Genomic DNA, 20,757 nt, shown 5'->3' on the forward strand with positions numbered 1-20,757 from the left:
ATTATTTTTTAAGAGAAACTTCAGAAAATGCACTATAAAATTTCATTATCTCAATCTCAGGACTACTAAAACTCAAACCAAACTGTAATTAAGATCCAAATTTGCATAGCATTCACATTCTAAAAAAATTCTTCCCCAGCAATCACTTAGTCATTGTACATTTCAAGAACTTTGAACTAGAGATGAGACTATTGGGTAAATTTATAAACCAAGGACCAAGTTCATAGTGCTGTAGTGTACTGTCCAAGAACGATCGAATGTAGTTAAATTCCTCCACACCTTACCTACAATATAATTATGCCCTACCTAGCCTATGATAACTATTTACAAAGGTAAGATTACAAAGTACTTTGTAACCACCAAGCATAGCAGCATTATTAACTGCCTGTGTTTTGGATAGCTTCAATTCAACACTAATTTATTATTGTTCTGGCTTAGTTTAAAATGGATTCACTCATCCTCACTGAATTGATAAGACCCACTTCCCCCTTTTGATGGATGGAGACAATGAGATGTGCAGAAACAATGATTTGGTCCAAACAACGTTCAGCATGACAAAATTCAGCCCCGCTGAGGCTTAGACCCACTAATATCAAGAAAGTCTTTCATTGTTATCTTTAGGATAACTTTAATGTTATTTTGGATTGAGTTTTAATATCTACAGCTATAAACATTTGTAGGGTGGAAGATCTGAGAAACTTCTACACTGAATTAATTACCCATTGTGAAATTAGTGAGCTGCCTCAGAGTTATTAAAATTATTCTGTTCTCCTTTCTTTTGGGGGTTGGAGGGGTCTTTGTTGTGCAGTCCTCTAGAATCTCCAGTGCTATTAGGAACTGGCAGATTCTCCGAGGAAGCCTGAATTTCTTCCAGGTTCCTGTTGAAGACTAGCTCCCCCCGGCCTCAAATCAATATTTTCTCTATAAAAATCTGTCCTTGGAGACAAACTGAGGAGAAGATACGTGGGGGAGAATTTGGGAACCAAGCATGACGTCACACACTTATGATCTAAACCATCTGTATCTTTTCTTAACTGGGGGGGGCGGGGGGGCTCGCACAGATGCAGGAGAAAGCTCAGCCCGCGCCCCCTCCCCCACGTCGGCAATGGGAGCGGAATTCAAGAAAAAGCTGTTTGTTTTGGGGGATGGCCGAGCGGGAGACACGCCCGCGCGTGGACAAGCCCCACGCCCTTTCCCCGCAGCCTGGCGGAGGGCAGCGCGGCGTGGACGGCACCTGCAGCCCGGCACAAAGGAGACCCTTCCCCCGCTGCCGTCCTGCGCGTGTCCCGGGCCCCCTCCCCGCAGGTGACACGCGCGCGCGCCCCGGCCCTCCATAAAGAGGGGGCGCGTCCCGCCCCCCTCCTCCACCTCCACGTGCGAGCCCGGGGCACACCCCCGCTCTCTCTCCTCCACCTGCCCGCCCCCTCCGCGCCCAGGCTCGCCCTGGGGGCCTCGGGGCGGGGGCGCGCGCGCGCACACGCCCCCTCCCCAGTCCCCTCCCCCCGGGCTCCGGCCCCCCGCTGGGGGCGGCGGGGGAGGGGGAGGAAGGTGAGAGAGAAAGGGAGCGGGAGGGCGGGCCCGGAGGCGGCGCGGCCAATCCGGGCGCCGCTTACTCTGGGCCTGTCCCCCGCGCCGGGGCCAATCGGGGCGGGCGGTGGTGGTGAGTGGCGGTGGCGGTAATGTTGTGGAGTGGAGTTGGGATGCTGCCGCCGGGGCCGGGGCATTAGGGGCAGGGCGGGCGGCCGAGGCGGCGGCGAAGGAAGGAAGGGAGGAAGGAGCGGGGGAGCGGGGGAGCGGCGGCGCGGCGGCGCGGCGGCGCGGCGGCGGGAGGAGGAGCAGAGGAGGCGGCAGCAGCAGGCAGCACCCGCGCCCCTCGGCCGCCGCCCCCGGCCCCGCGCCCCTTGGCCGCCCTCGCCGGACGCTCGCCCCTCTCGGGGCCGGGCCGCGCCCCCTGCCCAGGCTGGCGCGGGGCGCGGAGGCCGGATGGTGCGCGCTGGCGGCCGCGCCCGCCATGGTATTCCTCAAACTCCGGGACCAGGTGGGTGAAGGGCGGCGGGAGGGCGGGGGCCGGGGGCGCGCGCGTGCACGTGCGTGTGCGCGGCCGCGGGGGGGGCACCTGGAGCTCGCCCCGCCCCCGCTCCAGGTGGGGCTCCGGCCTAACCGGTGGCGGCTGCGGGGGATCCCGAGCGGGGCGGGGACGAGCCCAGCCGGCCGAAACCCCCTTCCCCGCAGAAGCTCCGGCTGAAGAAGAGCCCGGGGTCCGAGGAGACTTGTCACGGGAGGGGGGGGCAGGCAGCCTCCGCCTGGGCGGACCGAGAACAGGTTTTCTTTGTGAACTTTAAATGAGACTCGGATCCAGCCTGTGGACGGCGCCGGCTCCGATGAATGGGAGCCTGTCGTTACTAACACCGAGCCAGCCCAGGTGCAGAAGGTGCTTGGCTGCTCCCGGGAGGGAGGGAGGACAATTGTCCCGAGGCAATCCCTGCAGCTCCGCCGGTGCCTCAGTTTCCCCGGGTGTTGGGGTTGCCCTGTTGGGCGTGTTTTTCTAAACAGCAGCTTTGAAGGAGATTTTAAAGGGATTTAAAATGGGACTTAGGTATTGAAATGTAGGATGCAAAACTGGTTTTTTTCAAAGCATGGTTTGGGGTGAGGTTTGTGGATCTGCTTACTTTTTAAAGTTCTGCCTCTCAGCATCTGTACATGCAGATGTTGAGTGTTGAAAATTGTTGCATCGAGTATATGAAGCTTTATTTTGTATCCGGATAGCTTAGTTTCCATTGATAACTGCCTGAAATTGTATGTCCTTGGGTAGCAAGAGAGTACCAGCTGGTGTTGACATCATCAGGGCATGACACTGAAAAAAGTGCCTGCTGTTTTGGCTTGTGGTGTATGTTTATCAGAAGAGATGTAATCGCATTTATGTCAAATTCAGAAAATTTTTAAATTACATGCGGGTAAATTTAAGTTTAAATTGGTTTCCCTCAAAAGCTGTTTCTACCACCTTCTGTAAGTTTAATGTGCATCACACAGTGTAACCATGTGCAACTCAAGTGGCTAAATTTTCTACTATTCTCCAGCAGTCCCATGGTGCTACTGCCTCACTAATACTGCCCCCTAAGTAATTAATGAAGTAAGGTATTGCTCTTAAAATGTGAGCAAAGAAGCTGGATTTGACTCATATCATTTTATACACTTAGAACCTCAGTGGACTTTTAAAAAAATCAGATTTGTTGCTTGTGGTCTTGTTCTGTTGAAACCTCCCTCAAGTGCTGAAATCCAATTGTACCAGTACAGTTGTTAGTGAAACTGAAAAAATCATAAAACAATAATAGCGTGGTGACTGAATCCATTATTTTAGCTTAAAATATTTAGTGACATTATAGGGTTTTTAAGTACTAAAGTTGCCAAAATAAATGAAATTAAGGCACCAATGCAATTACATGGTTCAGAGGAGGGATTAATAGATTGTTACAGTACTTCATCCCATAGTCACTGGTGTGAATTTGGTAAACTGCTGTTAGACCTTCTTTAGTGGCTTTTGAGAAAAGAATATAATGATTTCATTTTAATTTCTAGTAGATACTGTTTCCTTGAGTCATTTCTCCTGCTACAATGTATAATATATAGCTGGTAGAGTGATTAAAAGCACTAGGTGTGGAGTCAGGAAGTCCTGAGTTTAAATTCTGCCTCAAATACTAGCCATGTGACTGGGGAAATCTGTCTTCCTCACTTTCCTCATCTGTAAAATGGGAATAATAACGGCCTCTGTTTCACCAGACCTTGGTGAGGCTCTAGTGAGATAACATGTGCAGTGCTCTGCAAACCTTAAATCTCTATGTAAAATATTATTACTAATAATAATAGATTAGTAGTTAGAAGGAATGCTGAGAGTGGAATGACTCAGCCAAGCCAACCTCTTGTTCTGAACTTAGTAAAGCTTAAAAGTGCACTAAGGCTTTCGGAACACCTTGTGTAAAAATGTGTGTGTGTGATATTTTAGAGTGGGAAGGGTTCTTAGAAGCTCTGAGTCTAAGTGAATGTACAACTTCCTTTTACAGGCAAAAAAACAAGTAGGTCCTAGAAGTAAGAAGTAGGCTTCTTGGTTCTTCTGGACATTTTGTCTGACCAGTAGATTTAAAGAATAGTCCTGAAATTGATGGCATTTCTGTATTCTATAAAAACTCCTATTTATACAAGCTTCTGGAATATAGGGATCATGAGATCACAAACGTAGAGCTGCAAGGTTCCTTCAGAGGCTCTTTTAAGAGTCTAAACCCCCATTTTATACTTGAGGAAACTGAGGCCCAGAGAGAGGTTAAGAGCCAGGGTCATGCAGCTAGTGACTGACTGCTTGGCCTTGCTGATTCCTAGACTGGCATTTCGTCTGATGTGTAGTCTAGCACCAGCAATATTGTAAACCAACTAAAGGTTGAAAAGACAAGATGGCATTGTGGATAGAGAGCTAGCCTTGGATCTGGGAAGACCTGGATTCAAGTTCTGCCCCTGACACCTTAATTGTGTTTGTGACCCAGGGATAGTTGACCCTTGACCTTTTGGTGCCCTAGGCAACGCCTTCCCTGACTATTAAGCTGCAGAGAAAATTGCCTCACCAATATCAGTGAAATCCGTGTTCAGCCTTGGTCCCTATCCTTCCAGAAGGTAGTACCTTCCAACAGATATCAAAATAATCTTTTGAATAAAACAGCCCTCCCTGACAATGCAATTTTGGGGAAGGAAACATTAGAATATGGCACTTATCTTTTTGTAGCTGGCTAGATGAATACAGAAGGACTTCCAACTTGTACTACATTTTAATTTCTCATCTTTCAGAGAAGTAAAAATGTCAGCCCCCGCACCCTCCACCCACCCCCTTTGCAGTTTCATTTAGATATACTCTCATTCCTCTATGACCTTAGAGATCATCTGATCCAATTCCCTTTTTTTATAGAGGAAACAGATCCCAAAAGGTTCAGTGACTTGATCAAGATCATACAGCTGGCTACCCCAGTGTGAAAGCCAATAAACCAAGCATTTCCATTGCTGCAGGGTATTGGCCATGAATGCTAAAACTGGGAACAAAATGGCAGTTCTTGTCTAGAAGGAGTTTACAATTTGCGTACGGAATTTTTTAGGGATAAAGAATACAAAGTTTTACCTAACAAGTTGCATTGATGTCACCTAAATGCTTTCTGCCTACACTGTTAGATGGTTTTTTGTAATACTAGATCACTACTTCAAGTTAGCCATGATTCATAAAGCACGTCTTCATTAAAGAGAAGTTTTAAGTTATATAAACCTGTGTTTACCTTATTTTATAAGACCCTCTTCATTTTAAAAATGTTATTTTGATTTCTTATCCCTTTAAATTTCTGTATTGAGGGTCCCTCCGGGAGACCTAGAGTGCTGTTACTCAAATGACTACTTGACCATGTATTTCTGTACTTGGGGAGGGGGGGGGGGTCGGGTCAGGTCCTGTAATTTCATTGGTGTAGGGAACTCCCATTGAGGACACACCCTTTACCAATGCAAATGGGCACCTGTTGTGAAACAAAAGTCTGGGGCACTGAAAGGTTATGACCTCAATCCCAGGTACTACATCATACAGCATGTGTCAGAGGAAGCACTTAAACCTAGATCTTGCTGAGAGATATTGAGGCCATTGCTCTAGTCATTATCTCATGCTGTCCCACTTTGGCATAAATTATTTCGTTTCAGAATGTTTGCTTTGGGGGAGTTAAACATTGTTTCATGTTAGAATAATAAAAGAGCAGTAATTTTCTTTTTTATACCTGAGAGTTGATTACATATGTGCTTATTTATGTCTTTTATATTCTCAGCTGTTTTGTACTACTTACCTGGGTTGGGGTTTTGGTGTGATTGGTACTGCTTCTGAGCACAGGTAACTTAAAACTTCTCATGGGTTTTGGGGAGTGGGTTCCTGTGGGGTGGTAGCAATTTAATCACTGCTTTAGATGGATTGAAGAGTACTTTAATGTGTTCATGGCACAATGCTGGGCACTTTAGGAAGATTTAAGGAAAAAGAAAAAGATATGATTAGGAATCTCCTTTCAATTTTTAGAAAGTTCATAGAAAACAACTGAAGAACATGTTTATAAAAGGTACCAACAGGTATTTATTTTCACTTATTGTGGACCCAGCTCTCTTGAAACATAAAAGAAAAGGTATGAGTCCTACCTTCTTAAAGCCTCCAGTTTTAAGATAACATACACCAGAGTATCAGAGAATGATTCAAGATGGTATATATAATGAAGTGGTTTCATACTTTGTTAGGTGCTGAATCCCTACCTAGTAGATACTGAAGATGATTAGACAGTTTTTGCTGCTAGAAGGGCCACTGCCATATCCCAGGGTATTCCCAGCAAGGGGAACTAGTGTGACTGGCACTTTTCTGTCTCCATTCATAGATTCCACTGGCTTCAACCCTTTTCCTTCCCTATTGGCTCAGAGATTCATAAAATTAAAAGTAGCTCCTCTTGGGCAAAAAAAAAAAAAAAAGAAAAAAGAAAGGTTGAGAGGAGGCCTCTGCTTCAGATCCTGTGGAAATTAATAAAAGGAAGATATTAATATGGGATGAAATGTTTGGAAAGACTCGGCCAGATAGGATTTGAGCCGGGACTTGAAGGACTAATGGAATTGGCACAATTCAGATTGATAGAAGAAGCAAATTTAGAGCTATAGAGAAGTGAGGAAGGGAGATGATGACAGTAAGAGAGGAATGGGGAGGAAAACAGTGTTTGTGGGCTGATGACGGAGACTTCTTTGGGAGCCCCCAGACATCTGAATAGTAATAGGAAATAGATTGCTTAGGGTAAGTGGTGCTAGTTCTTGGTCACTGTGCTCAGGAGATTGGACTTTGTATGTTAGACAGGAGAGTGAGTCTTGAGTTTTAAAGATTAGGAGAGAACATAGAGGAAAGGAAAGACTTGAAGCAATGAGATTAGATAAGTGACTATTATATCAACATGGTCCAAATTAACATACTGAGCATGTTACTTGTGGGGGGATTGTCTTGAGTAGGAGTGAACTCATGGTCAACTTCATATTAATGTGGATCATTCATTTAATTTGCATGAACAGTGGAGTTGACTCTTTTATATAGTCTTCTATTTGGTTCACTCTGCTTCCATTCTTACCCTTATCCAAACCATCTTCCACACAGATGTCAGAAATCATCTTTTCTACGCACAGATTTGATTGTGTCACAGCCCTAAGGAAAGACCTTAAAGGGCTGTCCCCACCTATCTTTCCATCCTTTTTTCATGCAACTTTGCTTCCTCTGTTATCCAGTCAACCAGGCCTATTCTTTGTTCCTTGAACATATATCCTGTAGGCACCTTTAGTGCAACATTCTCAGAACAGATTTCATTATCTTTTCCCCTAAATTTACTATTTCTCTTGACTTCCATACTTCTGCACCACATTCTTTTAAAACCATTCACATCACAGCCTTTCCAAAACCTATCTTTCCAGTCTCATTCACACTTTAAATATGGAGAAGGGCGGGGAAAAAAGAGGCAGAAAGTTTCAAGACTTATGATTTCATTGGTGATAGGTGAAAAAACTATTTTCTCCTCCTCCCACTTGTCACCCCATTGGGAAAAGAAAACTCAAACCCAAATCCTTGTAACATATATGCAAAACAAATTCCCTCATTGGCTGTATCCAAAAGTATATGTCTCATTCTGCACCCTGAGTCAGTCATCAGTTCTAGAATCATGAATGGTGGTTGTGTTGATCAGTCTTAGAAGCTCTCATAGTTGTTTGCTTTGTTGCTGCTGTATAAGTTGTTCTATTTCTGTTCATTTCATTCTTTTTCAGTTCATACAAGTCTTCAGAATTGTTTGTTTTTATAATATTGTTGTTATAGATGCAGGGTGACGCAGTGGATAGAGTACTATCTCCGGAATCAAGAGAACCTCAGTTCAAATCCAACCTCAGGCACTTATTAGTTGTGTGATCCTGGGTGAAACACTAAACCCCAGTTGCCTCCCCCCACAATTAAAACTGTTGATGTTGTAGTATAAGTTATTCTGGTTCTGCTCACTTCCCTCTTCTTTGGTTTATACAAGTCTTTCAGTGTCTCTTTGAAATTATCCTTTTCCTCATCCTCATTTCTTACATCACAGTGACACAGTGTAGCATTCATATGCTACGATTTATTCAGCCTTTCTCTGACTGATGGGCATCCCTTCATTTTCTAACCACATTGTACATTTCTCTGCTTCCCACACTCTGTGATCTAACTGGTTTACTAGCTTTTTTTCTGTTCCTGTCACAACACCCCCCATCTCCCATCTCTGCCTTTACACTGGCTATCCCAAGTGCCTGGAAGCAACAAGCATGCATTAAATACTTGTTACATTTCAGGCACTGAAGATCCAAATACAGTAACTGAAACTATCCCTACTCACAAGGATGTTCTATTCTAATGGAGGAGAGAAGGGACACATATAAGCAAACACAAAATAAATATAAAGAAAATACAAAGTAGTTAAATAAAAAGTAATTTGAGAGGATCAAGAAAGGCCTCATATAGAAGGAAGCTGGGTTTTGTCTTGAAGAGGGGACTCTGAGGTGTAGCTGAGGAAGGGTGCGTTTCAGGAATGTGAGACTGGAAGACCAGTGCCACGGCACAGGTAAGTGGTTTATGAGGAACAAAGAAAAGGTCAGTTTGGCTGGACTGAAATTCAGGGATGGGTGGTAAGGGGAGTATTATCTGTAATATCCAGTGAGGCTAAAGATAGGTTGAGGCTGAGTTGTGAAGGGATTTAAAAGCTAAAGAGAGAAGTATATATTTTATCCTATAGTCATCAGGAAGCCACTGGAATTGCTTGGGTAGGGGAGTTGATTTTAATCCTTAATCTGGACTTAAGGAAAATCACTTTGATAGCTGTCAGGAGGATGATCTGGCAGTGAGGGGACTTGAAGTATTAAGACCAACCAGGAGGCTATTGCAATAATCCAATTGAGAGATGAAGAGGGCCTGAATTAAGGTTGTTGTATGAGTAGAGAGAAAGGATGGAGTTTGTGATATAGAGACACGGAAGATAAGTTTTGGCAACTGATTGGATATTAGAGGGATAGTAAACTTGGGGAATGCAGGATAATTTGAGGTTGCAAACTGGTGAGACTGGAAGAATGGTGTTGCCTTTGACAGAAATAGAGTTTGGAAGAGGAAAGCGTTTTGATAGTGAATTTAGTTTTGGACCTGCCAAGTTTCAGATGTCTGAGAAAGCCAGTTTGAAATGTCCCACAGGAAATTGGCCTGAAGGTCAAGGGATCATCTGCATAGAGATGACAATTGCTAAGAGTAAAGAGAGAGAAGAAAAGGGCCTATGACGGAACCTAGGGATACACATAATTATGGGGTATGATACAGATGATGAGCCAGGAAAAGAGACTGAGAAAGAGCAGTTGGGCAAGAGGAGAATGAGGAGAGAATAATCTCACAAAAGCCCAGAGAATAGAGTGTAGATGGGGAGAATGTGGTCAGTAGTGTCAGATGCTACTGATATGGCTGAGAACTGAATGAAAACATCAGAGTTGGCAATTAAGAGGTCCCTGGCATTCTTGGAAAGAGATGTTTGGGTTGAGCAGTGAGGTTGTAGATGGTCACGGATTGAGGCATAGAAGGGGAGGAAGTAGAGGAAGTCAGGTTAGAATTCAGGTGCCAGATGAGCTCTCCTTTTCCCCCTCCCCACTTCACCCACCATTTATCTTTTAGATAGGGTGATCTGCATTGTCGGAGGGGATGCTCATGTTTGTGAAATGATAGATCCATTTCAGTGTTTGGTAATGCTGCGTTGTTTTTGTGTTACCTCCCTCTGTAGAATGCGAGTTCCTTGAGGGTAGAGGATACTTTGGTTTTGTTGTGTATACTCAGCATCTAGCACAGTGCCTTCTACTTAGGCACTTAATAATGCTTCTTGAATTGAAATGTTTGTGATAGATATATATACACCCAGGGATCATATTGATGTAGTCACAGTGACCTTATACTGGGAGCCGTGGATATGCCTTTGGATTTGGTATGTGTTATGATGTTTTTCTTTCAGCAGATTTGCCCCCTTTAATTTTTATATTAACCTAAACAAAGCAGTTTTTACTGACTACCTGAGTTGTAGGGAGAGGTATCTTGTGTACATGGGTGAAAAGAAAAGTGACTTTGGATTTTTCAGTTATGTTGGGTTTTACTCAGACTTTTTAAGTATCTACTAGGTACATTTCAGGCAGCTAGGTGGCACAGTGGATAGAGTGCCAGGCCTGAAGTCAGGAAGACTTATCTTTGAATTGAAATCTGACTTCAGACACTTAACTAGCTTTGTGACCCTGGAAAAGTCACTTAATCCTGTTTTTGCCTCAGTTTCCTCATCTTTCAAATGAGCTGGAGAAGCAAATGGCAGTATCTTTGCCAAGAAAATGCCAAGTGTGGTCATGAAGAGTTGGACACAACTGAAATGATGGAACAACAGCAGGTACAATTCACTCTGCTAGCTAGGTACTAGTTTAAGATAGAACATACATTAGCTAATTTATTACCTCCAAGTTATTGTCTAGGAGGCACAGGTAAGATAGATGCATAGATAACTATAATTCAGATTAGAATAAGTGCATTAGAGAAGTAAGAAAATGTTAATGTACAGTATGGATGATTCACATGTGGGTAAGTAAGAACTGGCTACAGCAAAACTTCAAATTTATAATTTTTTTTTTTAACTTTTTGACTGGACTTGTGATTTCACTGGTGTAGGGAGCTCTTGGTGAGGAACTTACTCCTCCAGATGAGGTCACTACTCTCTCGGCCTGTCCTCTTACAGTTGTTGAGTCATTTCAGTCCTGTCCAATTCTCCTTGACCCCATTTGAGTTTTTCTTGACAAAAGATACTGGAGTGCTTTGCCTTTCCTTCTCCAGCTCTTTTGGTGGGGTGGGAGAGGCAATCAGAGTTAAGTGACTTGCCCTGGGTGGAAGTTTGTTTGTTTATTTGTTTGTTTTACAGATGAGGAACTGAAGCAAACAGGGTTAAGTGACTTGCCCAGGGTCCCACATAGTAAGTATCTGATGCTGGATTTGAACTGAGGTCCTCTTGATTTCAGGGCCTGCACTCTATCCACTGTATCTCCTAGTTGCCCTTTCTCCTGTACCACTGATATTGAAAATTTAATTTACTTAAACAGTATGTGGCATATTTAAGACTCTTGAAGCCAGTTTTTGATCCACTAAGCCTTGCTGCATCTAGCTGTCATAACACAAAATCAGTAAACAAGATTGTAGGGATAATGTTAAACCTACTTTTAAGAAGAATGTTTAAGTACAACAATCACTTAAAATAATACTACTTTTTGTAAACTATTCTAATTATAGATCATTGTTCTTATTTCATCAAATCAAGTGTGAATGGGGCTTCTCCCTGACAGTATATTAGTTATGGGTTTGAATAATTCTGAACTCAGAGGTAACATCCATTCATTTCTTTTAAAATATTTTATGAATTGAATTTTCCACAGTGCAAAAGGGAAAACTTGAACCTAGGCCCTGTTTGGATGGCCACTAATTCCAAATTAGTTCTGAGTCGATAAAATCTTTATGTCATTGTATTTAGTTAGGGCTTAGGTCCACGATATAGCAGACTACAAACAGGGTCAAACAGTAGCATCATAGATCAAAGATTCAGAGCAGAGAGGAAGCTTGCAGGCCTTCTCATTTTACAGACACACTGAGGCTCAGAGAGCTGAAGTGACTGTCAAAGGTCACATAAGTAGGTATAGACTATAAAAGTCACCTGGGTAGGATTTGAGTGGATAGAGAGCTGAACAGGAACATTCTAGGGGGGGGGGGAGTAAGTATGTGAATGAATACAAGATGGACAATCAGTAATCTGACACACTGTGCCAGGTACAGTGCCAAATTTGGGGGATAGAAAAAAGGAAATAAAGCAGTCCCTGCTTTTAAGGTACTCACAGTGAAATGGGGAAGACATTGTGTACAAGCATACTATGTACAGACTAAATTGGAGAGAATCAGCAGAGGGAAGGCACTAGAATTAAGGGGAATGGAAAAAGGTGGGATCTTACCTAGGACTTGGAGGAAGCCAGGAATCCTAGAGGAGTAGGGAGAGAATTGCAGGCATGGGGGGAAAAGAGGGGGACAGTCTCCTGTGAGAGTGCCTTGAGTTGGAGGGTCTTGTTTGAGGAGTACCAAGACATCTGGCATCACTGTATCAAAGAGTTCAAGGTGGTGGGGGAGAGTAAGGTGTACAAAGACTGGAAAGGAAGGGTTTGGAGGCTTTTGGGGGGTGGGATTGGGGGGAAGTTGATTGTGACGGGCTTTGTACTCCAAACAGAGAATTTTGTATTTGATCCTGGAGATGAAAAGGAGCCTCTGTGGTTTATTGGATGGGGTGGTGGGGTTAGATATGACCTGACTTTAGGAAGACCACTTTGGCAAGCTTAATGAAGGATGGACTGAATGGAGACTGGAGCTAGGCAGATTCACCAGTAAGCATGAAGTAATAAGGACCTGGACCAGGGTGGGGACTGTGTTAGAAGAGAGAGAAAGGGGTGTCTATTAGAGGTGGTAGGAAGTTAGCAGGCCTTGCCAACAGATTAGGTACTGAGAGGTGAGAGACAATGAGCAGCTGGAGATGACGCCTAGGTTTGAAGCCTGAGTGCTTAGGAGGAAGAATAGTGGTAACTTGGATTGACTGGGGACGTAGGGTTACTATGGGGAAGTGCTACCATTTTTTTCCTTTGTTACTTAAATGAATCTCAGTTGTTTTCTTTCTAGGCTTAAACTTGAATCCCATATCCGCAACTTTCTTTTGATGTTTTCTCTAGGATGTTCTGCTATAAAGAGTAGATTTAACATGCTTAAACTAAACCTATTATATTTCCACCTGAAACTGCCTTCCCTGTTTCTGTAACAAAAATTACTTTTCATTCAGCTAGGCTCAGTCTTGGAGTTATCTTTGGACCCATTCATTTCCTTAGCTCTTTTTTTTCCAATAAGCCCCTTATTAAACTCAGTGAGAACAAGGACCATGTCTTAACTAAGCCATTTATTTTTCCAGTGCCTACCCTAGTTCTCTGTGCATAGTAGGTCCTTGTACATGTTTGTTTGAAGGACGCCTCTCTTTGGCTGCTCATCTTCACTTCTTTGACCATCATTCTAGTGCAGGCCTTCATTACCTCTTGTAGTAAGCCTAGGTCACTATAAAACTGCAGTAAACTTGTCTTCCTGTTTCCATGTTCTCTTCCCTAACGTACCTTATATATTGCAGCCTAATTAATCCTTAAAAAGCATCTCTTCTTATGTAATTCCTCAGCCCACATCCAGTCTGACCATTTTTTGTCTGATCTTATTTCTTACTTCTCACAGGAGCACCACTCCATCTAGGCCTTTCCTGCCCCTTCCCATCCTTGTGTCTTTAGGCCCTTTTATTCCCCTTTTACTTAACCTTCTGCCTCTCTTTCTCTTCTCTGGTTTCATGTAGTATTTTGTCCTTAGACATTTATGTTACAGTTATTTCTCTACATTTGCCACCTCCACTAGATTACGGGAGGGACCAGGTCTGATTTTGCTTTGTTTCTTCCCTCTTCTCTAGCCTAATGCACTCTTTGCACGTGGTAGCTGCTCAAGGTCTATGTCAAGCACTGTCTTTTCCAGGAAGTCATCTTCTGTGTTTGTTTTAGTCCATGCTCCCTCCTTTCTCTGAAGTTCTTTAGCTTTCAGTGTCTTGTTACACAATTTAGAAGGTAATTATAATTTCTTAATTGTTCTCTTTCTGTGAGAAGCTGTATGGCATATCTGGTCTTGGAGCCAGGAGGCCTGGGTTCTAGCCTGTTCTGACATATTGGCTGTAAGTCACATAACTTCTCAGTGCTTTAGACGACTCTCTAAGACTATATCAGTTGGAGGGGTGTTGACCTGTATTGGTAAAAGGAGATCCTTTTAACAATAAAATTGTAGGTTCAGTCCTTAACTTTTTAATTTTTCTCTAGTAGTTAAATGCACATTGTTTTTGTTTCCTCAAGAAGATTGTAAGCCATTCAAGGGCAGGAAACATACAGACTTCTCTTGTGCAGTGTCTAGAGCACAGATGGTCCTGGAGTCAGACCTGAGTTCAAATCCAGCCTCAGACTCTTACTAGATGACTGACTTTGAGCAAGTCACTTAACTTCTATCTGCTTCAGTTTCCACAACTATAAAATGAGGATAATAATAGCACCTACATTCCAGGGTTGTGGACTAATGAAATAATACTTGTAAATTGCTTAGAACAGTGCCTGGCTCATAGTAGATGCTTAATAAATGCTTGTTTTCCTTTCCTTTTTTTAAACTTTCTTTAAAAAAGTGAAAATATTTATTTCATTGAATATTTTCAAATTATATATAAAAAATTTCTAACATTCATTTTTTTGAAAACAATTTCTCCTCTTCCACCTTTTCCCCCTCCTTGAGAAGTCAAGCAGTTTGATAAGCATTATACAGATGAAGTCATGCAAAATCTTTCCATATTAGCTGTGTTGCAAAGTAAACATAGATTTTAAAAATATAAAGTTAAAAAAGTATGCCTTTCTTTCCTTTTCTGCTCCACATTGTCCAGCAGGACAGTGCGGCGTACACAATAAATTGTTAGGTAAGTGGTTATTGATTGGTTTTTGGCAGTGGCGGTATCATGGAGCTTTTTCTCAGAGGAGTAAAATAGAACTATCAGTATAATAGTCTAGAAGATACTACTACCAAGGAAGTTTCTGTATGATAACTCTCCTTATGAACACAGTTTCTCCATTTTCTCAATTGTAAAATAAGGGGGAGGGGGTGGATCTTTGAGGTCCCTTCTGTCTCTGAATCTGTGATTCGATCTTTTGTTAACAAATTCTCTGAGACAGAGCCCTGTGCTTTCTCTAGTCTGAAACCATGAAATAGTCATACTGCTGGTAATCAAAGTAAAATAATGCATGCTGTTTGTATAGTCAGGGAACAGGGGGAAGAATGACACAGGCTTCATTCAGTCTTTTGACTTTGCACTTTTTTTTCCTCTTCAGCTTCTTTATTTTATTAGCTGGTGACCTTGCTTCTTACATGTTAGCCATTTTAACCTGAAGATATCTGAGCTATCAAACTGCTCTACAAAACACCTCAATAGATTGTGGACTGTTTTTGCCTTTCTTTATATCCCCAGAGCTTAGCATAGTTTGGCACATAGTAGGCACTTATGCACGAGCTAGGAAAAGAGGTAAGTGTTGGAGACTGTCATGGATCTTTTCATTCCCTTGCTAACTTTGTAATAGATTATTTTCTAATAACCAAGGTATGTCATAGAGCTGCTGCTTCTTTCAGTGTTCTGAAGATTGGAAATCATAATATTTTAGCAATCCTGTGTCTTTTGAAGTTTATTATAAAGGGATTTTATCGTTATGTGACCCATATTCTCCTTGTTGCAATTTAAGCTCATTCCCTTAGTTCTTATTGGAGATTTTTTTTTTGAGCTGCTTTTGCAAAGTAACCCTTCAGAAAGTGAAAACTAGATGTGCTTATTTTGGTTGATATGTTTCACCTGGATTTTTAGAAATTCCTCCAGCCAATGAAAAATTAGCAGTTGTTTTGGGGAGCAGGCAATGTTTAACCCTGATGCCAGAGATTATTGATCATATTTTGGGGGCATTTATTAAGAAATAGTTTATTTTCCTACTTTTTTTTTTTTTAAAATCCCTCTTTTTTTACCTACCCTTTCCCCTGTTATTACTGATTATCACAATGTGAACTTTGAGGAATCAAAAAAAGAACGTTACTACTATTGTTGTAGGCAGGATACTAAAGAATTCTTCGTACTAGAGAACTGTTCATTAAAATAGGAATCTAAAAGAAGGATTTTTCATTGAAAACGTGTTTTATGTTCTGAATTATTCATATCAATTTAAGTCAGTTTTGAATAAAATTAAGTAGTAAAAACAATTAAAATGCTGTTCTCTTTAATTTGTTTGTTTATAGAAGCTCTGTGGGAGCTTAGATTTAGAGCTGGAAGAGGTTATCTGTTAGAGGTTATCTGAGTAGCTAGTTTACTTATCTTACAGTTTAAAGAAACTGAGTCCCAGAGAACCAGTTATTTACCCAAAGTCACATAAAGTGGCAGATCTGGGATTCTAAACAGTTTGTGTTTATACCCTGGAGGCAGTAGGTACTTCCTGTTGCTTCTGGTGGGGATACCAAGATAGACCTTCAGGAGCTCCATGAAAGATGGATTGGAAAATTTATGGGAGGATGGGGTCAAGGATTGCACAGTATGAAAAGGCATGAGAATGGGTTACCCTCTAGATAAAGGACCCACGATGAGATCACAGATCCATCATTGTAGAATTTTCACTTTGCCCACCTACTCTTATTTATATTATATAGAGACCCATATCTGAGTCTAAAAATCTCTAACCAAAGGTACTAGATTATTGATTCATTGTCTTCATATAATAATTATAATAACTACTTAGACAGAACTGACTGCCTAGTCTCTTTTTATGACTATTTCATTATTAGGTTGAGATCATATGTAAAGCACTTTGCAAACCCTTAAAGCACTATAGAAATGATATCATCTGTGCAGTCTGTTTTTACTTTATTATTATTAATTTACTTTATTACTTAACATCACATTCTCTTTCCTATATAGCACCACCTTCTGACCTTCCCTTTAATAAAGAAAAAACTATCTTTGTCAGCATCTGCCACATTTGATATTTGCTTTTATTTAAAGACTAGATGCTTGAGTCTCCTCCAGGCATCCTTAAGATAGGTTTATTCAGCATTTTCTTTAGTATCCAAATATGCTTATTTGAAGTATTAAAGTTTGTTTGCTTTTTCCTTTAAGAATAACATGTTAGTATAAATGTTGCTGTGCTGGAAATTATCATGAAGATTTGAATGTTTTCTAAGTGGAAAAAAAGAGACCTTAGTAGGAAGGGAGGAATAGAAACAGCAGGTTTATGACTTAATGTTAAGCACCACCATACTGCCTGTGACCACCACTTGCATTAACCAGTGATACAGTTTGCTTTAAGAAATGTATTTATTTCAAAACCACTAAAACTTGACAGATTTGAGCCTACCTTTAGCCTTCATCTGGTCACACACTTCTCATTCTCCACTGCCATCTCTTGCCTTCTTATTAGACTTTTCCATGCCATACCATCTCCGGTGCATGCCTATTTTAGTATGGCCGCCCAGGGAGCCAACTTCCATGAGGTTGGATTTTAAAGGGAGCATCTTGAACAGTTTCATCACCTGCCCCGCTCAACAGACTTCTCTCCAACTATGGCTGTTTTATTCCTTTAGAGTTAGCATGTTCCCACTCCCTTGTATTCTCCCCATCTTAGTTATTTTGAACCCTGGGCTTCTCAGGTGCAAACCTCATTTACTTCCTGTTCTTACCATCTGCTCCCTTACTACCATCCCCCTTAACCTTACCAGCTTTCAGTATCTCATTCCACTCTAGAGCAATCTCACCTTTCTACCTAGATCTATCTCACCTTTCTACTGTATTCCCTGGAGTGCTCCAGAATTAACAAACTTGTTTTCATAGTAAACCTTTTGCTTTCTTGATCCTTATTTTCTGGCAATCAGTGAGACTTGAATCTCATGTCATAATGACTCTCTATTCCTTTCCAGTACTGGTTGCATTTTAACTTATACCCCAGATAAGTTGTAGTGAGGAAATTAGAACAGTTCACCCCCAAACCCCTTCTTCCCCTTCCAGACTGTCATTATTACACAATAATTTTTCTCCTTTGCAGTATTGCCCAATCCAGATCCATTCTTTGCTCAGCTGCTAGTTTTCTTAAGCTACATGTCTGACCATATGTTACATGCTCTTACTCAGTAGATGAGTGGCTTTCTTATTACCTTCAGGATCAAAAATGAAAACCTCTGTTTAGTATGTAAAGCCTAATTGGCCCTTCCTGCATTTCCAGTCTTTTGCACTTTACTCTCCTCTATGTCCTTTCATAAGGTCTCTTGCTTGTATGCTTGCTCTCCTTACTGCCACCTCCTGCTCCTTTTAAGTGTCATCTCAAATCCCATTTCCTGGTCTCAGTACTCCCCCTTTCTCCTCTTCCTCAGTACCTTCCATTTCCTCTGTATATCCCTTATAAGAGCATAGTTATTTGCTCTTGATAGAATGTGAACATCTTAAGGGCCCGAACTATGGAAATTGTGTTTCTTTTTATCCCTAGGCTCAGCACTACTCCCATTACTTAAGAAGTACTTAAATGCTTGTTGACTATGTTTAACTGATGAAAGATATATCTAAGAACTTCTAAAGTAGATTTGAGGGCTTGAGTTCTATTTCTGCTATGTGGCTAGTTTATAACTTATCTTTCATTGATGATCTACATTCAAGTTGCATTCATTCTCCATCTTCTAATTTGAAGGCTTTAATTTCTCTTTTTTGTGAGCCATTTCTGATTGTCTTTTACATGAGCTGGTTGGACCATATGACCTTTAAGGTTCCTCCTGCCTTTATGTTCTATAATCCCTGTTACCTTTCTTTTGAAACCACTGATTTGTTGGGATCAGATTGATTACTCAACCATATCCAAAGAGATAAAAATATTTGAAGAATCTTGAGTTTAGAACTTTTTTCTCCTCTCATCAACCTAGCTTTCCTTATGCATCAATCTAATTATGTTACTTGTCAGAAATCTTAAGTGGCTCTCTGTTGCCTATTGAGTAAAGTTCAAACTTCTCTCCTACTTTCTGTCCCTTAAACACATTTCTAATTTAATTTGTATTCTCTGCATTGTTCCCATCATTCCCTACTCTTGGAATGCCCTTTTTTCCTTTCTTTGCCATTTGAATTCCCAGAACCATCCTTTGAAACCCAACTCAAATGCCATCTGTGCTATGAGAATCTTTCTTGATCCCTGCTTGTTAGTGATGATCTCCTCAAATATCACATAACACTTCCTTATGTATCACTCTCCTGTATTTACTATAAAATATTTTTATGTTGTGGTTGTGTGTTTGTAACTCATTTCCTCCTACATTGTAAGTAAGTTCCATTAAGGCATATGTCTTAGATAAACTTTTTAGCTTTCTTAAGTGCCTTACACAGGGTACTGCACATGGGAAGTGCTGTTTTGAAAAATTTGGCTTGAGAAGAGAAAGGAGCCTGGTATGACTGCTTGTTTTAAAAACAGTTTATAGTTAACAAGCAGTTTTTAAAAATGGAAGAGCCAAATGTGGTTTTAATGTAGAGGTCAATTCAGATTTTGCTTTAGAATGCATTTAATCTCTCCCCTCTCTAATTTTTCATTAGCATACCTGCTGAATTGACCATCTAAAGCACAGGTCAGAAGTTCTCATTCCCCTGATCAAGAATTTTGCATTTGCCCTTAAGATAAAATACAAACTCCTGGCATTTATGACCCTTTACAATCTGGCTCTAGCCTCTCTTTTTTGTCTAATTATTCTCCCTAATGCAGTCTGTGCTTCAGCCAAACTAACCTGTTGGCTGTTACCTATAAACAGCATTCCCTTTCCTGTTTCCCTTATTTTGAAAATCAATCAATCAACAATTATTAAGCACTTCTTATGTTCCAGGTGTTGTGCTAAGTGCTTGGAATACAAAAAGAGGCAGAAGAAGCCCCTGCCCTCAGAGCTCACAACCTAATGGGGGAAGACAATGTGCAAACATATCTATATCTCTGTTATATAAACAGGCTACACACACACACACACACACACACACACACACACACATACACATACTTATATATAAATAGGAAATAATAGAGAGAAGGCACTAGAATTGTGAGGAGTTGTGAAAGGTTTCCTTTAAAAGATGGGAGTTTAGTTGGGACTTGAAGGAAGCCAAGTTGTCCAGAATAGGTAAAGCAAAGTAATGCAGAGTAAGTCTGGGAAACCTACCTTTAAGCCCTTTAAGGGCTTTAAAAGCCAGTCATTAGGGCAGGATTTGAGGAGGGAGAGCATTTCAGGTATGGGGATAGCCAGAGAAAATGCTCCAAACCTAGAGATTGAGTAATTTATTTTTGGAACAGCCATTGGATTGAAGAGTACATGTTGGGGAGTAAAGTGTAAGAAGATTGGAGAAGTTGGAGGGGGTTGGGTTATGGAGGCCTTTGAATGCCAAATGGCATTTTGTATTTAATCCTAGAGGTGATAGGGAGCCCCTGGAATTTATGGAGTAGAGTGTGGTGATATGGTTATACCTTCATTTTAGGGAAATCATTTAGGTGGCCAAATGGAGGATAAATTAGATTTTATCTAATTAAAGGTAGGTTTCCCAGATTTATTCTGCATTACTTCTCTTTACGTATTCTGGGCACTCGCTCGCTGCTCCTTACATGATACATTTCATCTCCCAACTTTCCTGTCTTCCCAGGACTGCTCCCTCCCCACCGCCAGGCCACTCTTGCCACCTCTCTGCCTCCTCCAAACCTTCCTCCAAAGAGCTGTTTTCCTCACCCCTAAAAACCCTTAAATCACCAGATGCCAGAGCATGGTTATTTACTACTTATCTGAGGTGACACTTGCAGCAGGCAGATGGACCAACAGATACTATAATAGTCCTGATATGAAAATATGTGGACCTGCACCAGGGATGGCAGCATCAGTGGGGAGAAGAGGGTGAATTTGAGAGGTACTGCAAAAGTGAAATCAAGAGGCATTGGGCACAGCTTGGATTTAGGCAGTGAGAGAGTGCGAGGTCTAAGATGGCAGACTGT

The 20,757-nt window shown here is 41.5% G+C and overlaps 1 protein-coding gene across 1 annotated transcript in view; it reads left to right on the forward strand.

Annotated features, from left to right (window-relative positions):
* Positions 1–1,909: 1,909 nt before the first annotated feature.
* Positions 1,910–20,757, forward strand: part of ANKRD28 (ankyrin repeat domain 28) — a 218,832-nt gene continuing 199,984 nt past the window's right edge. The window contains exon 1 of the mRNA XM_072651271.1: positions 1,910–2,038. Within this exon, the coding sequence (XP_072507372.1) occupies positions 2,012–2,038 (27 nt within the window). The 5' untranslated portion in view covers positions 1,910–2,011. The remainder of the gene's footprint in view (positions 2,039–20,757) is intronic.

The sequence above is a fragment of the Notamacropus eugenii genome, chromosome 3, assembly GCF_028372415.1.
Source record: "Notamacropus eugenii isolate mMacEug1 chromosome 3, mMacEug1.pri_v2, whole genome shotgun sequence".
Taxonomy (NCBI): Eukaryota; Metazoa; Chordata; class Mammalia; order Diprotodontia; family Macropodidae; genus Notamacropus; species Notamacropus eugenii.